Below are 22,079 nucleotides of genomic sequence, written 5' to 3'. Positions count from 1 at the left end.
CAGGAGCAGCCCAAGAGTTTTAAAAACAGAAAGCGCCTCACGGAAGCGACGTTACGCTCTGAAATACTCCTCGTAATCTGACGCCGACCTCCAGCTACAGGCGACGTATCTGCAGGGCCGCTCATCCGCGAGGGAAATCTCTGTTCAGGTGTGGAAAAAGGCTGTTAGGTTTAAGGTTCCCCAACATTTGTTCAGCAAATGATATTTGAAAACACAACCGGCGGGTACGGAAGGTTTTGCACGCACAATATAGGGTGACATCCAACTTTGTACAACTGTGCTCCACTTGGCCAGCGCTAAATTAGATAGACGCGATTAGAAGAATCCCGGATGTGATTTGATCATTTCTGATATCTTTTTTTTTTTTTTTAGTTGCATGCAACAAAGTGACCGCCCTGTTTTTGCAGGATGAAACAGTGGGCGTCTGTTCCGACTGCCTTGTAGCGCGCTGAAGAAATGTGACTTTTGAAGCGCTGATCCTGGCAGGATCGGCATCCCTCCAGGAATCCAGCAGCGCTCTCTCTGTTTAAGTGCGGCTGTTTCTCCAGCACCGCGGACAGCTCCTGGCGTGCGGTTCAGCTGTACGCCCCTCAAACTTGAGGCAGCAGGCGGCAACACTCGCCCCCCCCTCCCTCCTCTTTTACTCACTCACCCGACTCCAGTGCGATCCACTTGTTTTGAGTCCAACAGGACAAACAAGCGCTGCGGAGGATATGCGCTCGGTGCACGCTGTGCACAACAGCGCTGGAAACGGAGGACTCCCGCACAGGTAAGAAGCTGATAAATACGTTTAATTTTTTCGGGCTCTGATTTTTCTTTTCTTCTCTTTTCTGAACTTCAGGTTGTGATTTACTGAGGACTTAATCACTCTTAGTTGTTATTGCTCTGGTTTTGTTATTGCTTGTGCTGGAATTTATTTGCCGATTAAATCTAAATGATGATCTTAGAATCCAGACGATAAAAAAAAAAATGGTTAACTGATGCATGCATTGCAGGAATGCACGTATATTTTCTAAAACTATTTTACACTTCCTTTTTATCAATCTTGTTTATGTTTTTTTTTATCGCGACATCTTTCCCCCCCCTGCCATATATATATATATATATATATATATATATATATATATATATATATGTGTGTCTGCACAACCTCCCAATTGTGCTGCAGAAAAAAAAAAAAAAACAAGCAAAAAGGCGACGCAGAACCGCTCATGAACCCTGACACCTCCTAATGTCGCTCATTTTGCATATCGCAAAGATCAATGCGATTAAAAGACTCCAACACTTTCAGAAAACTCAATTAGTTAATGAGATGTCGTTTGAGTGGAAAGTGGCATTATTCGTAAATAAATTCAATTCATCCTTTTTAATGGCTGTATCGATGTCCCCCCCCCCCCCCCCCCCCGGAATTACATATTTTAATGAAGCCAATTAAACTGCCATCACTGTAGATAATCATCGCGGATGAGCACATTAGAATAAGAACAGTGATGTGTCGCGGTAATTGTGCACGTAAACGGGAAGAGGTCGAGTTTCAGGTATTTTTTTTGTTTTTTTCTTTTGGGTTCTGCTGTTTAATGGTGAAACAACATTTTGTGGAGGATTCCTTCACTCCCAAAAGGCTCCGTTGCTCTGCATGTTCCGCAGCTCTGATCGGCGCAGTTATTTCACACCAAGCGATTGATGAGTCGTTTAATCAGAGACGTTCCCAGGGGGTCTTACATAACCATATGACTATATGATATCCACTTTCTTAAAAAAACTAAATAAAGCGGAGAGACGTGTGAGACCGGCGCTCACGTTTGAAGATGTTGATGGTTGTAAGTTATTCATCCCGTGGCTGAACTAAAAGACAAAGAAACCATCCTCTGTCATCCGCAGAATAAATCCGATTGGCAGGAGGAGACGGGGGATGAGGGTGGGGGTCTCATCTGGAGTCCCTAAACGGATCGATCTCACCTGCTGCGGTTAGTTTCACCTTTTATCGCTGGTTTGACAGTCAGAGGGTTCCCTCTTCTAGCGCGACAGAGGAACGGGCAAAGTGGCAGAACTTGGGAGCAATGCGGAAGTTATCCACTCCATCATCTTCTAAACTGAGTCATTTACAGATATGGCGCCATTTTTTTAAATATACTGCTAAAAAAAAATAAATAAATAAATAAAGGGAACATTTCACTTTAATTTTGTGTGTGGCTCCAAATCCAGGCCTCCATTGGTTAATAAATTTGATTTCCATTGATGATTTTTGTGTGATTTTGTTGTCAGAACATTCATCTTTGTACAGAACAAAGTATTCAATGAGAATATTTCATTCATTCAGATCTAGGATGTGTTATTTGAGTGTTCCCTTTATTTTTTTGAGCAGTGTATATTTTTTTTTTGGTAAAACGCTTTAAGGAATTTGTTTATTGCGGCCGCATAATCTCATGGTGAAGAAAACCTCATGTTAGGACGTAGTAATCACTTGTTGATGCTCTCAGGACATTATACAACCCCTTCTACCAATCAGACAGAACTTAGTCTTCTTTAACTCCTAACAAAGCTAAAGAGGGATCTTGACCCTCTGCCCCTTTCTTTCTGTCTTCTTCTCAGCTCACCCAGCAGGTTCTCATAGGATTTAGGTCTGTGGACCAAAACGCCCATGAAAGAGGAGGTTGATTTTGTATTTGCCGAATCATTTTTATGTAAAACTGGCCAGATGCTTTGGATCAGTGTCCAGCATGAAGTTCAAAAGACAACCCATGTCTTGTTTCTGGGAGAAGCCAGCAGATTTTATTATTATTATTATTATTATTATTATTATTATTATTTAAATTGAGGTATTTGAACAAGAAAAGCTAGAGCAATATGAAGGTTTTAATATCAAAAAGCTTAAAATTAGTCTCATTTGACTGAAACACAATGTCCCAGTTGAAATCCCAATAAAGTTTATTAAGCCCATGTCACAAACATGTTGATGTTTGTGACGGTAGAACGGAAAAAAAAAAAATAAATTCAGTCATCATTCCCATATAAGGGGCACATAGATAGTCTCTAATAGACTTGTCTACAGTTTTCTAACAGTGAAATTTGTTTACATATCTTATCTTCTCCAATGTACATTTTGGAAAGATAAATAAATATCTGTCCACATCAGGCCGAGAAGAATTGACGTGTGTGTCATCTTTATATACCCGTGTAACTGAAAGTCATGGATCGCTAATAAGCAGTTCTTAGAAACCGATCACAAATGAAAGTACAAAAAGAAAACACTTCAGTTGCGTTTAGGAGTCAACGAGTGCTAGGATTGCGATTACATCTTAGCACTGACTTTTCTCAGCTAAATAAATCTAATAATAAATCAAAAACAATTTCTTAATCAAAACGACTCATTGTGCGATTATGCTAAAAATTTGTTTTAAATTGATTTTTAACATCTTTTCCAGAGGTGGCAACAAAGTCTTCTGCATCTACCAAAAGACGCAGAAGACTTCAACGCCACCCTAACCCTTATTTACTTTTTCTCAAACAAGTTTAAAAGTTCCTCACACTTGTGTAAAAAAAAAAAAAATGTTGTTGCACACTTTAGATCTACACTCAGGTCCACTCTAGCAGAAACAAATATTCAACATCGCAGCGGAAACGAACCTTGACCTTTCTGCTCTCTGGGTTTCGAGTTAAAGCATCAGTCTTGTTAACATCATTCAAAGCTTTTACACCCAGGCTGTATTAGCCACCTGCCACTCTGCATGAAGACCAGCTCTGCTCCCATCAAAACTGACAGCTTAATAGGTTAGTCTTGCGTACGGCTGAACAAACACACTCACACACTGATGTGAAGGTGACGCACATTTTTTCGTCCATGCGAAGCCTCGCGTGTGCCGCGAACTTATACCGTTTATTTTTATTTATTTTTAAATTTGCAGTGTTTCTCCAACAGTACGGCTAAAAGACACGGCTGCTCCAATCAGCCTGATTGCGGCTGTTCCATGGCAACCGATAGCTGAGAATACATGTTGGCTTTATTTTTAACGCATCCACACGAATGGAAATGGCTACACTGTTGTTATAATTCCTATTACTTTTACGCTTTAAAAAGAAAAAAAAAAGAAATAAAAATCCACGCAGAGCTCCTTTGGACAAATGCTCTACGCTTTTTTTTCACTGTAGATAACTTAACGAAGCCAGAAGCGGGATGCATCGAACTAAAACAGCATTGTACCTCGTGCTGCTCAAGCGGGGAACATTCGATCACGGACTTATTCAGGTGAAGGCACAGAAAAGCTCGCCATTAATTAGTAATGTGAGTCCTAAGTAAGCTGCACTAATAATTTACATTGTGAGTAAAAACCAGCTGTTGCCGGCTCGCCCAGCTTCAGCTGCTCCATGTTTCTGTCTTCAGCTGAAAAGGGATCACTGTCTTGATGGAGAACAGTTCATGAGATCTGAATTTCTTTAGATGTTCATAAAAACCTGGATGTGTAATTTATTCCTCATGAGATACCTGCAATAAGGAAAGACGGGAACAAAGAGAAAGCGACCTACCAATCGTACAACAACGTGACTGAAGCTGACCCGGACAATGTGACTGATCGAAAAAGTTCAGCTGCTCTAAAATTACTGGTAACTGAATGGGCGCTTGTGTTGCTAATTATCGATGCTGATCATGAATCATGAGAGTAATAGTTTTAAAAAGTAGCAGGAGTAACTCTGCTTTCCCGAGTTACAAGCAAAATCCAACAAGTAAATCGAATCATTCAATCTACAGAAATGATCGTTACTCTGGGTCGCCTTTGGACGTGCAGGTTTCACCCTCTGGAGTGATTTTTGATGAAGCCCAACTCGGCATAACTGCAGCTACTTTTTGTAAATGCCCAAATCTCCAGCAAACAAACAAACAAACAAAAAAAAACATATCTAAAAGAAAATGTGCTTCAAATATTGGTTTTGGAACTGAGTGTGTCGTCGTTTTAACGTTGTGGCTGCATTTGCTACGACGACGACGACGACACTTTTGGATAGATTTTTACCCAGAATGCAAATGGAAAAAACCGTGAGTGAAACGGTGACTGACGAGTATATATTCCATTGAGGGAAAGTAAGTTTCACATTTGCTCAAAAGCCCCCTGGTGGTTGAAGAAAAATCCACATATAAACCGGAAAATACAATATACGAAAAAAAAAACACTGAATGCTCTCTGGTATGAGCAGGCGGGCCGGATCCGGCATTGTTCAGTGGGCCGGCCCAAATGACGTGGCGGGCCGGATCCGGCCCGCGGGCCGTAGTTTGGGGACCCCTGCCGTAGACTGTTTCAGATGCTGACAATGCACCCACTCACCAAATAATTCATAGCTAAAACTCAGTGATTTGTTGCTTTTTAAATATCTGTTATGACTTTGATCAACATAACTTTACTGTAGTCTCCAGTAGGACAACCTGTACTTAAAATGTGTTTTCAATCTATTCAGGAACGATCCTGAGGAACAGCTTCCCAGATGCATTATTTACTGCAGGGACGAGCTAAATCGAAATGAAAGCAGCTAAAAGGGACAAAATGACCGACTGAAATAGAGACGATACCGTGTGACTGTGGGATCTTGTAAAAATATCTCTCATTATGCAGAGAATGAAACTCATTTTACACATACGAGACCTAAATTAGAAAAAGATGAAGCGGCTTCGTCCGAGCTGCAATTCCCGTCCTGGCACACAGATTTATGGTTATATAAACGGCAAAGTTTTGTCACGGAAAAGCCAAATGATCTCATGTTTTTTAATGTGTAAACTAATTTAACTTCAAATCATTAAGAATTCTGGTCACACTGGAGCACTTCTAATGACTTGCTTAAAAGCCTCCTACTTTTTCCGGCCACTTTTTTGTTTTCTTCTTTTTTTTTTTTTTTTTTTTTTGTGATGGTGGAAGCTTCAACGAAACCATCTCAAACAAAGGAGTCTCACTTTAGCGCCACATTGAGGGCAGTCACTGGGCTCGCAGCAATGAGTGTTCAGACAAGAAAGAGAGTGAATGGCTGTTTAATGAGTGAAGTGGCAACGTGAGAACCCAAAGAAGGGATCCCCCTCAGCAGGTGATGCGAGAAGAAAGAGGAGGCAGAGGCGGAGCTCAGCCAGTAACCTGCGAGGACAGGAGGATGCAAACGTAAAGATGGTGGCACAGCATAAAATTTGCTGTGCCTTCGATCAGATGTGTCGAACTGAAGGCCCGAGGGCCAAACCTGGCCCGCTATAAGTTGTTATGTGATCCTCTGGACTCTGCAGGGACGCACAGATTGAACCTGCATGATAACAGCTGTGTGCTAAACTATTTTATCATTCAAATCGGAGCAGTTTTTATCTGTACGCTGCCAAATTAAATCAATGTGAAGAGGTATTCAATGTTATTTAAGAAGTTCTCAACAAATTCTTTAATTTTTTAAAAAACATTTTAATATTTTAATAGTTTGATGATGTGTAGTTTTATCAGTATATGCTGCCACTTCCTGAATGGGGAGAATCATTTCTCTGGAGGAGTTGAAGTAGACGCGCTAATCGAATGTAAAGACAAACTATCATCCGCAAGACTCCAGAGGTGTAAGACAATATTCAATAAAAAAAAATTATTAATTATAAAATAATTAAGATTCTAAAACTAAACATACGTGAATACGTGCATTTTATGTACAAAAGCATCAATGTCATACATGCATGCTGCAGCACATGGTGTCATTGTGGAACTGCCCAAATGAATTTGATTGGTCTGAATTTGACTCTGTGACTTTTAGCCAATCAGATGATCGACTCCATATATGAGAGTTCAAAGTTATTAATGGTGTAAGACTGCAGCATAATGATGATGGACTAATTAGTTTAGTACTGAAATATAAATGTAAACGAAAATGTAATAATAAATGTCACCTTTATTATTGCCTAGTTTTTTCAAGGCATTAAAAATATGCTGATATTTCTGAGTAATTAAGGATAAGAGTAAATTCATTTATTTGAAGTCATCATTTTTATATATGATTTTTTTTTTATTCAGCCAGTAATTTGTTTATTACATTTTGATCGTTTTGCAAGAATGTCTCAAAAATATCCATCAAGTTCAAGTTTAACCTTTAACTTCCTCCTCATTCTCTAATTGCTAGATGCCTAAATGGCCTCACAGGAAAAGGTCAGTGTTTGTAGCAGACGTTTCGTCATGTTAATGATGTAGCTCTGCTGAGTCTGCCTATTGTCCCTTATTAGACCTAGATATAAATATCTGGTTGCTTAAGTATGCTCCAGATTTCTCAGAGAAATTTTTTTGTTGATTTGTAAAAGTTAAATGCATCATAAAAAGCTTTTGAGAAATGGATGCGATTTTGTTTGTGTGTCACCGGAGCCCAAAAGTGTGTAATATCAAGTGGTTACAAAGGGCCCCCACCTCTTACTTGTTGACAGCAGCCACACGCCACCATGAGCAAAGTTTAGAAATAACATGGATACATTTTAGTCTTAAAATGAAGTGTTAACATGTCTGCTCCCGGTAGAGTGGTTCATTTCCAGAATTGATCCACAACCTTCCCAATTGTCAAAGTGCCTCGAAATACGTCTAATTTATACAATGCGATATTTTTTAAAAGTGAGTCAAAGATTCAATTTTTCTGCATTTTTTTCAGTTTATAATTATAAAAAAAGTCACAAAGAAAGTCTTGTTTCTCACATCCTTACCAGGTGCTATCCATTATCTCATCTGGATTTGATAATCAGTCTTTGGACAAACATATTTAGACAATCAATTAACGAAGGAGTTGCCATGTAATAGTTGGTAGCACGGTTGCCTGGCAGCAAGAAGGTTCTGAGTTCTAATAATCGTTTTTCTGCATGAAGTTTACATCTTCCTGTGCATGAGTGGAGTTGAGTGAAAAAATGTGCTGTGCTCACAACAGCAAGTAAATAAACTTGGCAATAAAAAAAAAAAAGGAAGGAATGTATTTTTGATTGATTAATGTCATTTTTTGTAACGTTTCTTACTGCTCCTAAAAAAAAACTGTTTCCAGATTTGCCAAGAGGCATTGCTGGTTGACCAAAAAAAAAAAAAAACACATTTCCATATTTTTTGTGCAGTTCCTGTCTGTGGTTACATCAAACCTCAAGTTGCAATTTTGACAATTACGTCATTATGTTTCTTTATGGCTACGCTCCAGCCTTTTACAACCTGCCAAATATGAATGTGCTGAAAGCATAAAATGACCAGAAATTACTTTCACTTGTCAGACCAGAGAAATTAGAGCAACTATTATGTCAAACAGTCATTCCATGCTTAGCGATGTTGGCTTATGCCACGAGAGTTTTCCTTTTCCAATAAAAATAGTGATTTGGTGGGATGTTGGTCAGACTTGCACATGCACCTGCTTAGTATAACTCCCAATTCTCATTGGCACATTTTGTGATTTGAATCCATCTTTGGAAACATAATATCAAAAAGTTTAATACAAATGTGCAACATGTTTTTTTTTTTTTTGGCTCTAGTGGCCTTTATTTTAAAGTGCTAATGACAGGAAAGTCGGGTAGTGAGAGAGAGGGAAAACATGTAGCAAAGGTCTCCAGGCCAGGAATCGAACCTGTGACCGCCGTGTTGAGGACTAAGGCCTTCTTACGTGGGTTGTGCTTAACCCTGCGTCACCACAGCACCCCAAAAATGTGCAACATGTTTAAAAGAAAGATTTAAAAAAAACAAAACAAAACAGATATTTGCTCACCTTTGCAATGTTTTCAGTCTTTTAACATGCAAAACTCACCACTCACCACTGACTGGTGTAAACCAGGCTCTTGTTCTACACTTTCGCTTTATTCAGAGGGTCTGGACTCTCTGCTGTTGAGAAACAATTGGTTACGGGGATGTGGAGTCTGTTGAGGTTGTAAATTTTACCCAATCGCTAACGTTTGCCCCTGACGTATATAATGCGCCAATTCAATGCTAAGAAGCTTGCCAGAGACTGCCTGCACTGTAACCAACTGTTCTCCATTGCGAAGAGAGAAGTAGTGATCCAAACGAGGCGGCTGTTAATGTCAATTCAATATTATAATAGTTCACTTCCACCGCTGCCTTTGCTAAAAAGCCAGGCGGACTGCAAGTCTAGGAAATTGACGTCATTGTTCACAACTTCTAAATCTACCTGAAACAATCCAAGTCAAGAGGAGAAAGCCAAGAATGTGCTGGAAGTGAGAATCCTTTAGCAAATCCTGTGGGCCTAAACATAACTGTTTTCTTTTTAAGTTGTTCCTCAGAAAAGCTGTAACTTTGGAAAATGCTACCAGTACAGACCACTTCAGGATCAACATTTACTCCATTAGCAAGTTTGCTTTAAAGTATGCTCTGTCTGAAACCTTTTCTGCAAATGATATTTTATAAGCTGCAAACTGCAAACCTGTAAATACACAAGTGTGTGTCGTGAGAAGCTTTTGGTGGAACGGTGTATAAACGGCTCAGTTTCCACAAACAAATCTCTGATTTTGGTGGTTTCTTTTGATGCCACCAGGGGAGATTTGGGATGGAGAACAAAAACATCCTGATGAAAATGAAACCAATTTAAATATTCATAGGTCATTACCAAGTTTAATTCTCCACAGGTGCTTCCAACTTGAGTTTAAATTATTGTTTGTGCGGGTCAGCGCGCACGCGTACGCACGCGTTAGCACTCTTTGTGCCTCCCTTCCCTTTACAAACGATCATCTTCAGAGCATCCCCCCCCACCAAGGACCCCTTCTCTTTGTCAGCTTGGAAATGTGATTTTAGGGAAGCCTGACTTCCATTACCTTTGCTTCCTCTCAGCGACGCTCCAACTCATTTCACCTGGGATCTCCAACCTGCTCATCCAGGCTTATGGCTGCGCACACACACACACACCGGATGACCTCCACTCTTCAACACTTTCTGTCACCTGGGGGGATATTACCATATTAATGCTGCACTTCCACTCCTAACGGAAAATGAGTGTCATAAAAAAATCAGCATCCTTCTCAAACCTTACCCTTATTTCTCTTTCGCTGCTGCCCACACCGTCATGCAGCCCCCTCCTCCTCCCTGCTCCTCTCACATCTGCCATCTTTTCTTGTAATTTTACCCCCCGCCCCCCACATTCCTCCCAATTCCCTCACACAGTCTAGTTTGAAGTGTGCAAAAATGCTGGCAGGCTTTACTCTCTCTTGAATTAAAAAAAAGGCCATCTGGTTAAAAGGGGATATGGAGATGACTTGATAAGACGAGAAAGAAAAAGAATAAGAGGCATTGTTTTTCTTTAAAGTTTGAGCGTGCACACCAAAATCCTGGGTGGGATTTGTCGAGTGTAAATATTGCTGTTCGCAGCTGTGATTTCTACACACACACACACAATAAAATGGGCTAGAAACAATACCCAACAGGTACTGGATAAAAAGAAAACCTACAGAGGAGAGGTTTAAATCCTGATAGTGTCGTCTAAGTCAGGCAACGTCTCCAGATGTCTGTCTTTTCCATTGAGGGTTAACGTCGATGCGTACAGCGTTTTGCTACTCAGTCCATTTTTTTCCACCACCTTTTGTCACAACCGTAGACTTCATTGCGTCTTATTTGGATTTTATGTGATAGAGTGAAGCGTAATTGTTTAAAGTTCATCATGTTTGAAGAAGGATTCTGTGTTTTCAGATTTTTAGCTCAGTTGTCCTCTAAAACATTCAAACGCGTAAAAAAGCAAAACCGAAACGAAGTCACAGACATATTTCCCGGTTTGAATCCGTCACTACTGACATTAAAGAAGAGCAGCGGACAAAGACGATATAGAAAATGAATCCACTTGCAGGATGAAGGTGTTATTGCCAATATGAGTTTTGTTTTGTTTAAAACTCCTGCATCTGCTGCAGCTCCCACTTTGGGATTTTATGACTCGTCTCGTGCGGTTTCATACGCTGTCGAGCCGTTCTGTGAGGAAACGCAGCCCCGCAGCATTAAGCAGATTTTGTAGTCATGTTAAATTGTTATTGTCAGTGTTTATTTATAACGCCAAGCCATAGGAGTGACTATTGAAGAGGAGCTTCACTTGTTGAACGGCGGCTGAGAGAGCAAACGGGAAAGCCTGAGATCCCGTTATTTTGAGCAGAGCGAATAAACAATCTTCTAATGTTAAATGCCTCGGACAGGAAATGCGTCATGCAACATCTTCCTATTTACACAAAGAAGTTTTTTTTTTTTTTCTCAAACTGTCACTGTTTGAACAACGAGGATAAGCGGCCACATTTACGTTGCAATTTAACGTTTAAACGTTTCTAAGCAGAGGTTTGTATTTTTTCAGCTGTTTACGCTTGAGGTGTGCCGGCTTTTTAGAAAGCAAAAAAAAAAAAAAGTCTTGGCAGGAGTCTCCTCGCTCTGGTCAGGGTTCCCAGCTCTCCCACAAGACCGTGGACCATGCATGATCGGGCTGGCCCACTTGTCCTGGTCTGTCTTCCACTTTCTCTTCATCCCCTCCATCTCCTGGCATGTTTCCATGGAAACAACAGTGCAAAAAAAAAAAAAAAAAGAAGAAGAAAAAAAAAAAAGAGGGGGCTGGCGAGGTGAGAGAGAAAGACAGAGAAATCCCAAAGAATGTGTTTTGCACTCTGACTCCTGTTGGGTTTTTTATGTTGTTGTAATAGGCAAGTCTATATTTTTTAAATGGAAAAAAAGAGAGAGAAATACAGGCATTATTATGGCTCTGCTCTGTTTTCATAATCTCCCATCGATACAGTTAATTACCACTTGCCAACCTCTTTGCCTCGTTGGGGTAAAAAGGATACGAGACAGACCGTTCTGGTTTGATAATTTACTCAGATAAACTTCTTAACACTCTGTCTAATTAAGCCTCTGAGAATCGAGGCGACTGACACCGGGGACTAGCAGCATAAATCCCTGGTTTACAACTAAAACTATGAGTGAGAGTGTGTGTGTGTGGGGGTGTGTGTGTGTATGCGTGCTTTCTTTCTGGTGGGTTCGTGAAAGCACAAATATGCATTCTTAAGTGGGAGCTCATACGAAAGCCCTGTTGCAACTCGCTCAGGTGGAAGTCTCCTTCAGCATCAGCTCACATAACTGGGGTTTTTTTCTCTCCATCATCAGCAGAACACCTTTCATTATGCACGACTGCAATGGCTATTTATAGCTGCTGTTCACCTGTAGTCTTCATATTACAGCTGGGTGTCAATCATGGGCAGGACTTAGAACTAAAACACACTCTGAAAGAGGCTCAGAGGCAAGGACTCAGTTGAAATTATGGAGATCAACAAAACGAGAGACATTTATTGAAGAATTTAGGACGCGTCTGTGCCGTTCATATAAATCATATCGATTTTCAGGAAACAAACAAACCGAGAGCTGGTTTTTTTTGTAGGCAATGCCCTTTGGCAACCTTGGTAAAGTCATGTAAAAGCCTGTAACGTTCAACTACAGCGATGTAAACTGACAATGAATCATTTAGAAACCTTAAATTTGAAACAAATAGTTAATATTGACCCATGTTCATTTTTGTAGTAGAAACCACCAGATTTTTGTTAAAATTACCTGATATTTTAAAGAGTCCATAATGCCGTGGACAAGGTTCTTGGGTCCTTTGGAGGATAAATGGGCCCACAGAGTCATAGATTTTCTACCGTCTCTAGAACTGAATTGTTTTTCTATGTATTATTTCATTGCTTTTGATGCTAATAACTGGCATTTCTACCTAACAACCCGCTGACATGTTGATACTGTCCAACAGTTAAGGCCTTTCCAAATGTAATGCCCTTCATGTCCTTCTCGCTATCATTTAGGGGGAAGGCAAATATACATTCTTTTTCTAATTTGTCACTGTTGCAGGTGTAATCTTTGAAAAGATCTACATGTGTCTGTTCTACTTAAATGTCGTGTTCTCTTATTTTTAAGACTAGATATGAGAAATAGAAAAGTTTGTGTTTGTGTTTCCTCCAGGAAAAGTGCTTTTATGTAAATATTAGTCATGATTTAGCTACATTTGTTTTATTGGAATCTCTAGGGGATACGAAATTAAATGTTGAACTTTTTAGATCAGAGTTTATTCTAAGAAATAGAATAATAATTTCTTTAACACTTTTTTTTTTTTTGTGCTACCATAAGCTAACTGGTATAATTTAAGCCGCTCGGTTAGAAATTAGTGGCTTTTATAAAACTATATATCAATGCAGAGAATTTAATTTGATATTTTACATTTAATTCCTGTTAAATACATGGTCAGTTTGTTGCGCAGTTCAGTGCCATAAAAGTTAATATCTTTAGTAAAATACGCAATCAATTCACGTCAATATTTAAACCTGAATAAGTACCCCATAACTACTTTTTGTGTTTCATTTGACCAAATTATTTACTGGTTAAAATGTTAAAGAAACGAATGGTGTAATAAAGACGAGGCATCGCTGATTAAAGTGTAACAAGCAGTTTGTCATGTTTCTGAGCAGCTTGGATGCACAGATGTTTTGACTCTTTTTTTTTAGTTTAATTTATATTGTGACTTTGCAGATTAAACTTGCATATTTGTTCATTTTCATGAACCCTACAACTGCACTAACCAACCTGAAGACAGATTTAAATCCTTAATCAAAGATAAAAGGCTCCAATGTGCTAAAACAACAACAACAAACAAACCTGTTAACCAAATTTACGATTCTTTGGATTACATCCTATCAACTGAGTCAAATAGCGACCTTTTTTTTTTGCTTTTTTGCTTGGAGCTGCTGTCAGTAATTTACCTTCCTCTTTTTCAGTTTAATTTCTCTCTCTCTTTTTTTTTTTTGCATGAAGTGTTTGTGTTTGAACAGCTGATGTGACATGACAAAATGTTCCCTGAGGATACGTGTTGTTACCGCTGCAGCCTGTTGTAGTACAGGAGTGTTCAGTCATGTGATCATAAAAGAGTTGCGCAATCATCTTCCTTAAAAGAAAAGTGAAATGAGGTCACACACACAATAGAGCAGCGAGAGGAGAAGCCAACAATTAAAATACGACGCAGGTCTTCTTAAACTGGCCAAAGATTAACTGTGTTTCTGCTGGAGACGCCAGAAAACCATCCGGAGAATGTTTGTGTTTTTCTTTAGCATGCTAACAAGCTTCTGTCAAAACTTATTATTGTTGCTATGGAAACTACAGTTCCTATAGCAACATTTTTAGCATAGTAAAGGTCTGCTAAATTGTCACAGCCTATGTTTTCAACTAACACGTTGGACATGTCAAGAAAAAACGAATCGATTAATATATTAAAACAAACGGTACCTGAGCGACGACTGAAGCGATTCGGCTCCGTCAGCGGCGGCGTTTATATGGAGGTCCATGAAACCCAGCTTTTATTTTGAAATCCCACTTCCGCTTATTCGCAGTATAATTTTCTTAATAGCTGAATTTGAACTTGGACCTGAATGTTTAGCTATGAACTAAATATTTACAGCTAGGTAGTTAAGAAGCCAAGTATTTAGCTGGAAAATTAAATGTTTAGTTCGGAAAATGAATATTTAGTTTGCAAACTAAATATTTAATTTGGAGCTAAATATTTATTTTGTAAACAAAACATTGAGTTTGAAAGATAAATGTTTAGTTCACTATTTAGCTAGCTTATTTTTTTTATCTAAATATTTAATTTAAAAGTTAAATATTTAGTTTTCAAACTAAATAGTTTGTGAATTAAATATTTAGTTTGAAACATTTCTAAATGTATAAATAACATGTTTAAATGTGACTGAAAAATGAACTCTTGCATTTTTTTACTCAGGCTAAATAAACCTAAATATTACTGTTAATTTCCTACTGTGTAACTTTACAAATTGTGAGATGTTCAATGCCAGGCATGTTGCAATAAACTAAAACCATTCTTTCAGTTTCTCCACAACGTTGTCTCTGGGTCTCCTGCTGTGTTCCTTTGTCTTCATGATCTTGTTTGTTCACCAAAATCCTCTAACGAACCTTTGACACCAGAACAGCTGGATTTATACATACAAAATAAATAAATAACACATTTGCACTCTGCAGGCTAGTAAGGTGATTTCTAAAGGACATTTGTATCATTTTACAAAAGGATATCAGAGTAAATTGGACTGAATACAAATGTGCAAAACACATATTTTCTTTGTAAAAAAAGACAAAACAAAAGAAAATGTCTAACTTGTTTGGGGTTTCTAGGAGTCAAGACTGCAGAGAAAAAGAAAGAAGTGTCTATTTAAAGTAGATTAATGTGTGATATGTTTAGTTACACGCTCATTTATTCCTCCTGTCACACCAAACTGCCTAATTCACAGGAATATTAATTTACTCATGCAGATGCTGTAAAATGTTTCCACTGAATGAGTCTGTCTCTGGCAGACACAGTGTCTGTGAGACAAAGGGATCATTGTACTTCAACTCCAAAGCTCTGACTGAAATTCCCTCTGTTTGATCTGCAGGCTGTAATCTACAAACGCTCAGAAGAAGAGACGGACGAAAGGGATGGCGGCGATGCTGTACATGGCCTCTGTCAGAATAAAAACAACAGCGCTTTGAGATTTGCTGGTGCTGCTGCGCCTTTGAGATTTTTCTTTTTTGTTCCTTTCGGTGGCACCATCGTCAGCTCTGACCAGCCGCTGAGCAAGACCCCACAGGCAGGACAGTGTCATTGTTTTCTCCAGGGACATGTCATTGGGGAAATCCCCCACGTGGGGGGTGCGCCCCGTGCCCCGACCCCTATGGCTGTCCCATCTCGGCCTGCTCTGTCTATGCGTTTCCCTCTTTACCCGGGCGACACACGGCCTGCCTGTGGTGGCTTATAACACGGACTCCAAGAAGGAGATCACCCTGGAAGGAGATCTAATGATTGGCGGCTTGTTTCCTGTGCATCAGAAGGGCGAGGGGTTGGAAGACTGTGGGAAGATCAATTCACAGAGAGGGATCCAGAGACTGGAGGCGATGCTGCTGGCCTTGGATGAAATCAACAGAGATGAGCGGATCCTTCCTGGGATCAGACTCGGAGCCGACATACTGGACACCTGTTCCAAGGACACCTACGCTCTGGAGCAGTCCCTGGAGTTTGTCAGGGCCTCGCTCACCAAAGTGGACGACAGCGAGTACACGTGCCCTGACGGTTCCTACGCCATTCACGATGACGTCCCTCTCGCCATCTCTGGGGTCATTGGAGGCTCCTACAGTGATGTCTCTATCCAGGTAGGCATATGTGATGAGTTTTACTGTTTTTACTGTAAGACAGCCTTTTAAAGACTCTATCAGACGATGCTTGGAGCTATTGTGGGCTGGAGAGAGAAGACATAAAGCAGGATTCAGCTGCGAGTGTGAAATATTATAACGGCCCACTTAGACTTAAATACCCCTCGCAATTACCCTTTGCAAGATCTTAACCCTGGGACTTAATGAGTATCAGTTCCACAGGAGGATCTGTTTACCTGAACACAAATCTGCTTGAGAGATCTAATTTAGAGGATCTCTTTCTCTTCCCCTGTAATTTACACTTTGGCAGTGGTCCTGTCAGAGGCAGACGAGCTACAGATGTTGCACTTGGGACTGGCTGACGGGATGACTAGCGACAGCCTGATTACGCTCTGCTCCTTTTGGCTCATTCAGGCTGATACGAGGAAATCTCTGCTAATTGGCTCTCCGAATCCTTGGCTGTAACGCAGTTTCTACATCGGTGCGGTTCCAAGTCATTGTGAAGAGGAGACGGTGTGTCCTTTTGGAAATGAGATTTGTAAATATCCACAAATATGCATGCTCGAAATCATTAAATCAGAGACATCATCATCATCCTGACTCAGCCAGCCAGAGGACAAAGTCTTTCTCGCTCACTTCAAAAAGCATGCTTCGCTTCACTTCAGCTGCAGCCGCTTCCTGTTCCAGATATACGCTCCTTTAAAGAAAGGAACGTACTTCTGCCCTCCTAGAAATATAATTGGATTCAGATCGCTTCTAGACCAAAGATGATGATGTAACCCTGCCTGTGGCTGTCTGCTTCCCGTTGTGAGTAGCCAACAGTTTCTGTCAAGTTTCAAGGTAACTGGATGGTTAAAACGGAGACTCTTCCTATTTTAAGTGGCACAGAGTCGACAAGGTGTCAGATATTTTAACACGATAGCATCCGCCACGCCCCTGCGCCAAACGGCAGCAGCTTCAGCTGCTCGTCCAAGGCAAGCTGAATCCGTTCTTTCATGTTGTTTATCCCACATTCTGGTCCTACCGTCTGACTGTTGCAGCTGAAATTGAGACTCATCAGACCCGGCAATGTTTTTTTCAATCTATTTTCCTCCAATTTTGGTGAGGTGGTGCAAAACACTTTTCAGCTTTTAGCAGACAGGAGGAACGCCTGGTGTGGTGTCGTTGCCCATTTCCTTCATGCTGCGCGTTCAGAGACGGCATTCTGCATAGCTCAGTTGTAACGTGTCACGTCAAAGCAGTCGGCAGATTCCCCTCTGACCTTTGAAATTGACCTTTGATATTTTTGTCCACACAACTGCTTCCCATTGCTCCATTTCAAACCACTCTCCAGAAATATGATCATGTGTGAAACTCCCATAGATCAGCAGTTTCTGATCTAAAAAACTAACAACTTAACTGAAATCAGCAGTGATTGTCTTTAATTGTGTAGGCTGTTCTAGATATTGAAGAGCTTTGCGAGCATCTACTGTAATGATGACAAAACAGCATGACAGTACAGTACAGTCATGAGCGCACAGATCGAGGGCTCCCAGGGAAGTGATGTAAGAGGAGGATTCAGAGCAACGGTGGAAGGATTCCTGGTGAAAAGCACACAGCTTGGAAATAAAGGAGTTGATAAACGAGGTGTAATTTTAGCGAAACCCTGCATCTGGGACTCCTTAGAGACTGCCCTTGTCTTGTGGTAATTTATGGATGTGCTATTAAGAGCCTGAGGTCTGCCTGAGCTTCTATCTGTATCTTCCCCATCAGTGGGAGTAAACCACAGGACACAGCTCTCTTTCTCACCATGAATAGCTTTCTGCACTGAGATACGGCTCTTTGTCTTGGCTGGCCGGCGAGTGTTTAATCATGGCAGCATAAATGTGCTCATAGCAAGCGGCCTGTGACCGCGTAATTATTTTTTTGCACATTCGTAAGGCTTTAAAGATTTGCTGCGTAAACCGTGCCCTTTACAAATAAGATGAGGTGTATCTTTGTAGACGTTTTATTGCCCAGCTGATGATATTATTACACAAAGATATGTATTTGGGGCAAGGGAACGTGTGGCATTTCTGTGCTGCCGCTGGATACGATCTCCACCTAATTTCTTTGTCCTTTCTAACTGCCTGGTTTGTGCATAATCTATAGCCTGTCAGACCTTTTGGTGAACCAGCCCCGCTGTGTGAAAGGTTACAAAGTCTGCCCCTTGGTGACAACAGCAGGCGGTTAATACAGACGGGTATATTTCACCTCGGAGGGAAGGCAGTTATAGGAAACACAACAGCATCCGTCTAAAAAGCCCCTCGCCGTCGAGGCGACGTAGAACATGAAGGCAGAACACGGCAAAACCGGCAGGTGGTAAGAACGCCGAGTGCCGTCTAAATGTGTCACAACGTCAAATTGTGTTGCTGTGCTGCTGGTGTTGTGTGGTGACAATCGCAGATACGAGGGCGGTTCTGGCTCCGGGCCCGGCCGCGCTGGCGTTATACGGGCACAGATTGAGTTGAAGCGAGAAGGCGAAGTTCTGTGACGCTCTCTCACAGGCGAGGCCCCATCTCCCCCCCACCCCCCATCTGTGGCTGCAGCCGGGCTGTCTGGTGGCTTGGCAGAGGTGTGCAGGCACACACACAGAGGATGTCGAGCAATCGCACCAACGGATCGTGTTTCACAGAAACACTGAGACAGTGACGGGCAGACGTAAGCGCGGAGAAGGAGATGGAGTGAGTCACATGGCTTCGTAACGCTCGACAAGCAAAGCCTGGATCTTATGAACAGTTAGAGGGAGGTCTGTAGAGCCATCTGGACAGTTTGAGTGTGCTTGCAGAGAAATTTCTGTGACTCGAGTATTTAGCCTTGAACATTCCCCTCGTGGTTTTTCCACGGTGACCTGTTTACTACATACAGGCTCTTAATTTACGCATAAGGGCCTGAACTGTTGCCCAGACACACGGTGACCCACTGGAGTTAATCATGTTTTGCTCATTGGAAGCTTCAGTGGGGGAAAGTATGGAAAAAGTCAAGCAAGTTTACCATTCAGAGGTGACCTAAGGTTGCAAGAGGCACTAAGCAAAGCTGAATTCAGAGGCCCTGCATTCCCCACTGTGCCACAAACCTCTTTTTCATTTTAACCAACTTCAGTGATCTAGTGAGACGCATGACTGCCCACTGCAGCAGCACAGCCCAGAATGTGATTAAAAAAACATAAAATCAGACCTAGACTGCATTAAAATTTGATTGTTTCATAGTAGTTTTGGTTGGAATGTGTGATAGATGCTAAATTAACTATGACCGTTTTGACTGCTAATTGTAGCAGTAGAGGAAAAATAAAAGGGATGATTTCCAGCAACAAAACTGTAAACAGTTGTTTGTAGAGAGCTGATTTGATTAAAGTATTAAATGTAAGATGTAGAACAAAAATGAATGGCTGTATGTAAATGTTGTGTTTGGCAACCAAGAAACCTGTTGCTATTAGAAACTGTGGATCACTCATTACCTGAGAACAACATTTAGCTACTTTTATAAACTGTGGAGCACTTATTACTTTAGGCAGAAACGGAAACATTTGTATTAGTTAGAACAAACTTAAGATCCAGAAAAACTCCTTCTACTTTATAAATTGTGCAGTATTTATTCTTAATTAGAAATTCAGGACAGGAATATTTAGCTTTACACTTCACTCAACCCAGAGCAGGAATTAGAGCAAACTTAAAATCCAAATCTTATTAGTTTATCTAGAGAAACTTAGCTTAGATCAACATTTATCATTAAACTTTTAATATAGGAGCAAGACCTAGAGAAACTCCTGTTAGTTTACAAATCTAGAGCAAACTTAAAAAGTACCATCATCTAGTTTTATAGACTCAAACATGGAGAAGAACCAACATTTAGTTTTATCAAAACAAGAATCCAGAGAAACCTCTACTATTTTATAAATTATGGATTACCTATTCTTATTCTTATTAATCATGGGGAACCGATATGTAGTTTTATACTTTTGCCTTTTTGTCTTTCTTTTGGTTTGTTGTTTTGTTGTATTTCCTTCATGTAAATCACTCTGAACTGCCTTGTTGCTGAAAATGTGTATACATAAAATTACCTTACCTTACTTTACCTATTACTAAGTTAACAGAAGGTTTGAACTGTCGGTAAGTTTAAATTGGGAGACGCCTATCGACCATAATGGGCAAGGATCGCTTTCTGGGTTTCTAACCAAACAAGTAGACAGAGATTTAAAGAGGAGCAGCAAAAGCAAATGAGGTGGATTAGCTTGCTAACAGCTGATGGTGTCATCCAGTACATGTGACTGTGACGTATCGTCTCTGTTGCCCAGATATTGAGCATTAGCATGTCATGACAGACATGAGACTGTCATACACCAACAGTCTTCACTCTTGAGAGCTGACAGCATCACCGTCTACACCGTCTAAAGACGAAAATGAAAACAGAACAGAGCAGACATAATGCAGCAACTAAAAAATCTACCAGGTAATCCGATTTTGCTAATGGTCCTACTTTGGAAAAAAAATGGGGGTTCAAGAGGATCCTTAGAAAGTTACCCTAGTTCCTGGGAAAACATCCTGCAGCACAAACTCTTCAGGATGCAACTCTGAAGACATATAAAATGTCATAAAATATATGCATATGCTTCAACAGGCTGGCTGTTAGAGCGTATTTGCTTTGTTGCCATGCATTGTCTTAAATGTGTAGATTAATCCAAACCATGCTGTATCCTCCTATTACAGCCCAGGAGCATCTTGCCTCAAGTGTTTGCTTTTGAATAAACCATGAACAAGCCTGCTTTTGCTACCCAAACAGCAGATAGTGCTGCTATGTCTGCCTCACTGGTGAGAGAGAATCAGCAGGCAGAGGATCATAACCACCAGGGCACATAAGAAGGACGACACCTTTTGAATATCAAGCTCTCTAATGTTCGCAGAACAAATCAGTTACAGGAGGAAATCTCTGAAAGCTGTGGGACGCGTACAACAACTTTTCATGAATTCATGTAAAGTGAGATTTCACCATTCGGGCAATTAACTAAAAGTGGCACGTTCCAAAACTCACAGAACCCATAAAAACATTGATGATTTAGCATATTGTATTTAGGAACTTTCAGCAATCCGATTTAAATCCATCACACATAACTCTGCTTCATTTCAGAGAGGCTCCCTCTGATACGAGAGCACCGATGATTCATGCAGAGGATTTATACACTAAAACTCACATATCTACATCAGGAAGAACTATGGTGATAAGTGGTTTCGTGGAAATGCATCATTCATAGATGAAACTGAATAATGTGCTCTGAAATTGTGAATAATTGACAGTGATTGGATTATTCAGTGGCTCGGCAGAATCCAATATACGAGCTGTTGAAATACATACCGTGTCCACCGCTCTGCGAACGCTCTCTGAATATAATGGATCAATCTCACAACGAAGTACAGTGAGCAGCACCTGAAAATGATCAACCAAATGACATTTTAGTATCAAACCGTGTACCTCTGATGCAGTTGTCACTAAATTAAGAAGCCTTAATGTCACAGAGTTACTAATTTCACGATTAAATGATGTGCAACTTTACACTTAAATGCAATCTTGACAGCTGCATGACTCCAGTGGCACCAACTGAGTATATCAGATCAATTTATTGTCATGTGATAGTTTGTTAGCTTACAAAAAGATAGAAAGCATTTCCTGGGAGATCTCCAACAGATCAGTGTAAAAAGAATTAAAGTGTCATAAATTACACAACATGGTAGAAAAAACATCCAAGCAGCATCTGAGCATTTTGTCAGCTGGTGGCAGGCAGCTGTTGAGCCCTCCACTGATTCTGATATTAATGCTTTTCATGTGGAAGCAGTCAAAAAAAAAAAAAAAAAAAAAAAAAAAAAAAAAAAAAAAGAGGAAAAAAAAAACCTCTAAAAATAAGAGGGG

The 22,079-nt window shown here is 40.4% G+C and overlaps 1 protein-coding gene across 1 annotated transcript in view; it reads left to right on the top strand.

The window, feature by feature from the left end:
- Positions 1-22,079, top strand: part of grm2a (glutamate receptor, metabotropic 2a) — a 45,930-nt gene continuing 23,851 nt past the window's right edge. The window contains exons 1-2 of the mRNA XM_015037260.1: positions 1-769; positions 15,407-16,160. Coding sequence (XP_014892746.1) covers positions 15,633-16,160 — 528 coding nt within the window. The 5' untranslated portion in view covers positions 1-769; positions 15,407-15,632. The remainder of the gene's footprint in view (positions 770-15,406; positions 16,161-22,079) is intronic.

Source organism: Poecilia latipinna, unplaced genomic scaffold, assembly GCF_001443285.1.
Source record: "Poecilia latipinna isolate Pla-1442-1.1 unplaced genomic scaffold, P_latipinna-1.0 Scaffold24, whole genome shotgun sequence".
NCBI lineage: Eukaryota > Metazoa > Chordata > Actinopteri > Cyprinodontiformes > Poeciliidae > Poecilia > Poecilia latipinna.
Note: the sequence above shows the minus strand (reverse complement) of the source record. Positions and strands in the feature narration are given on the sequence as shown.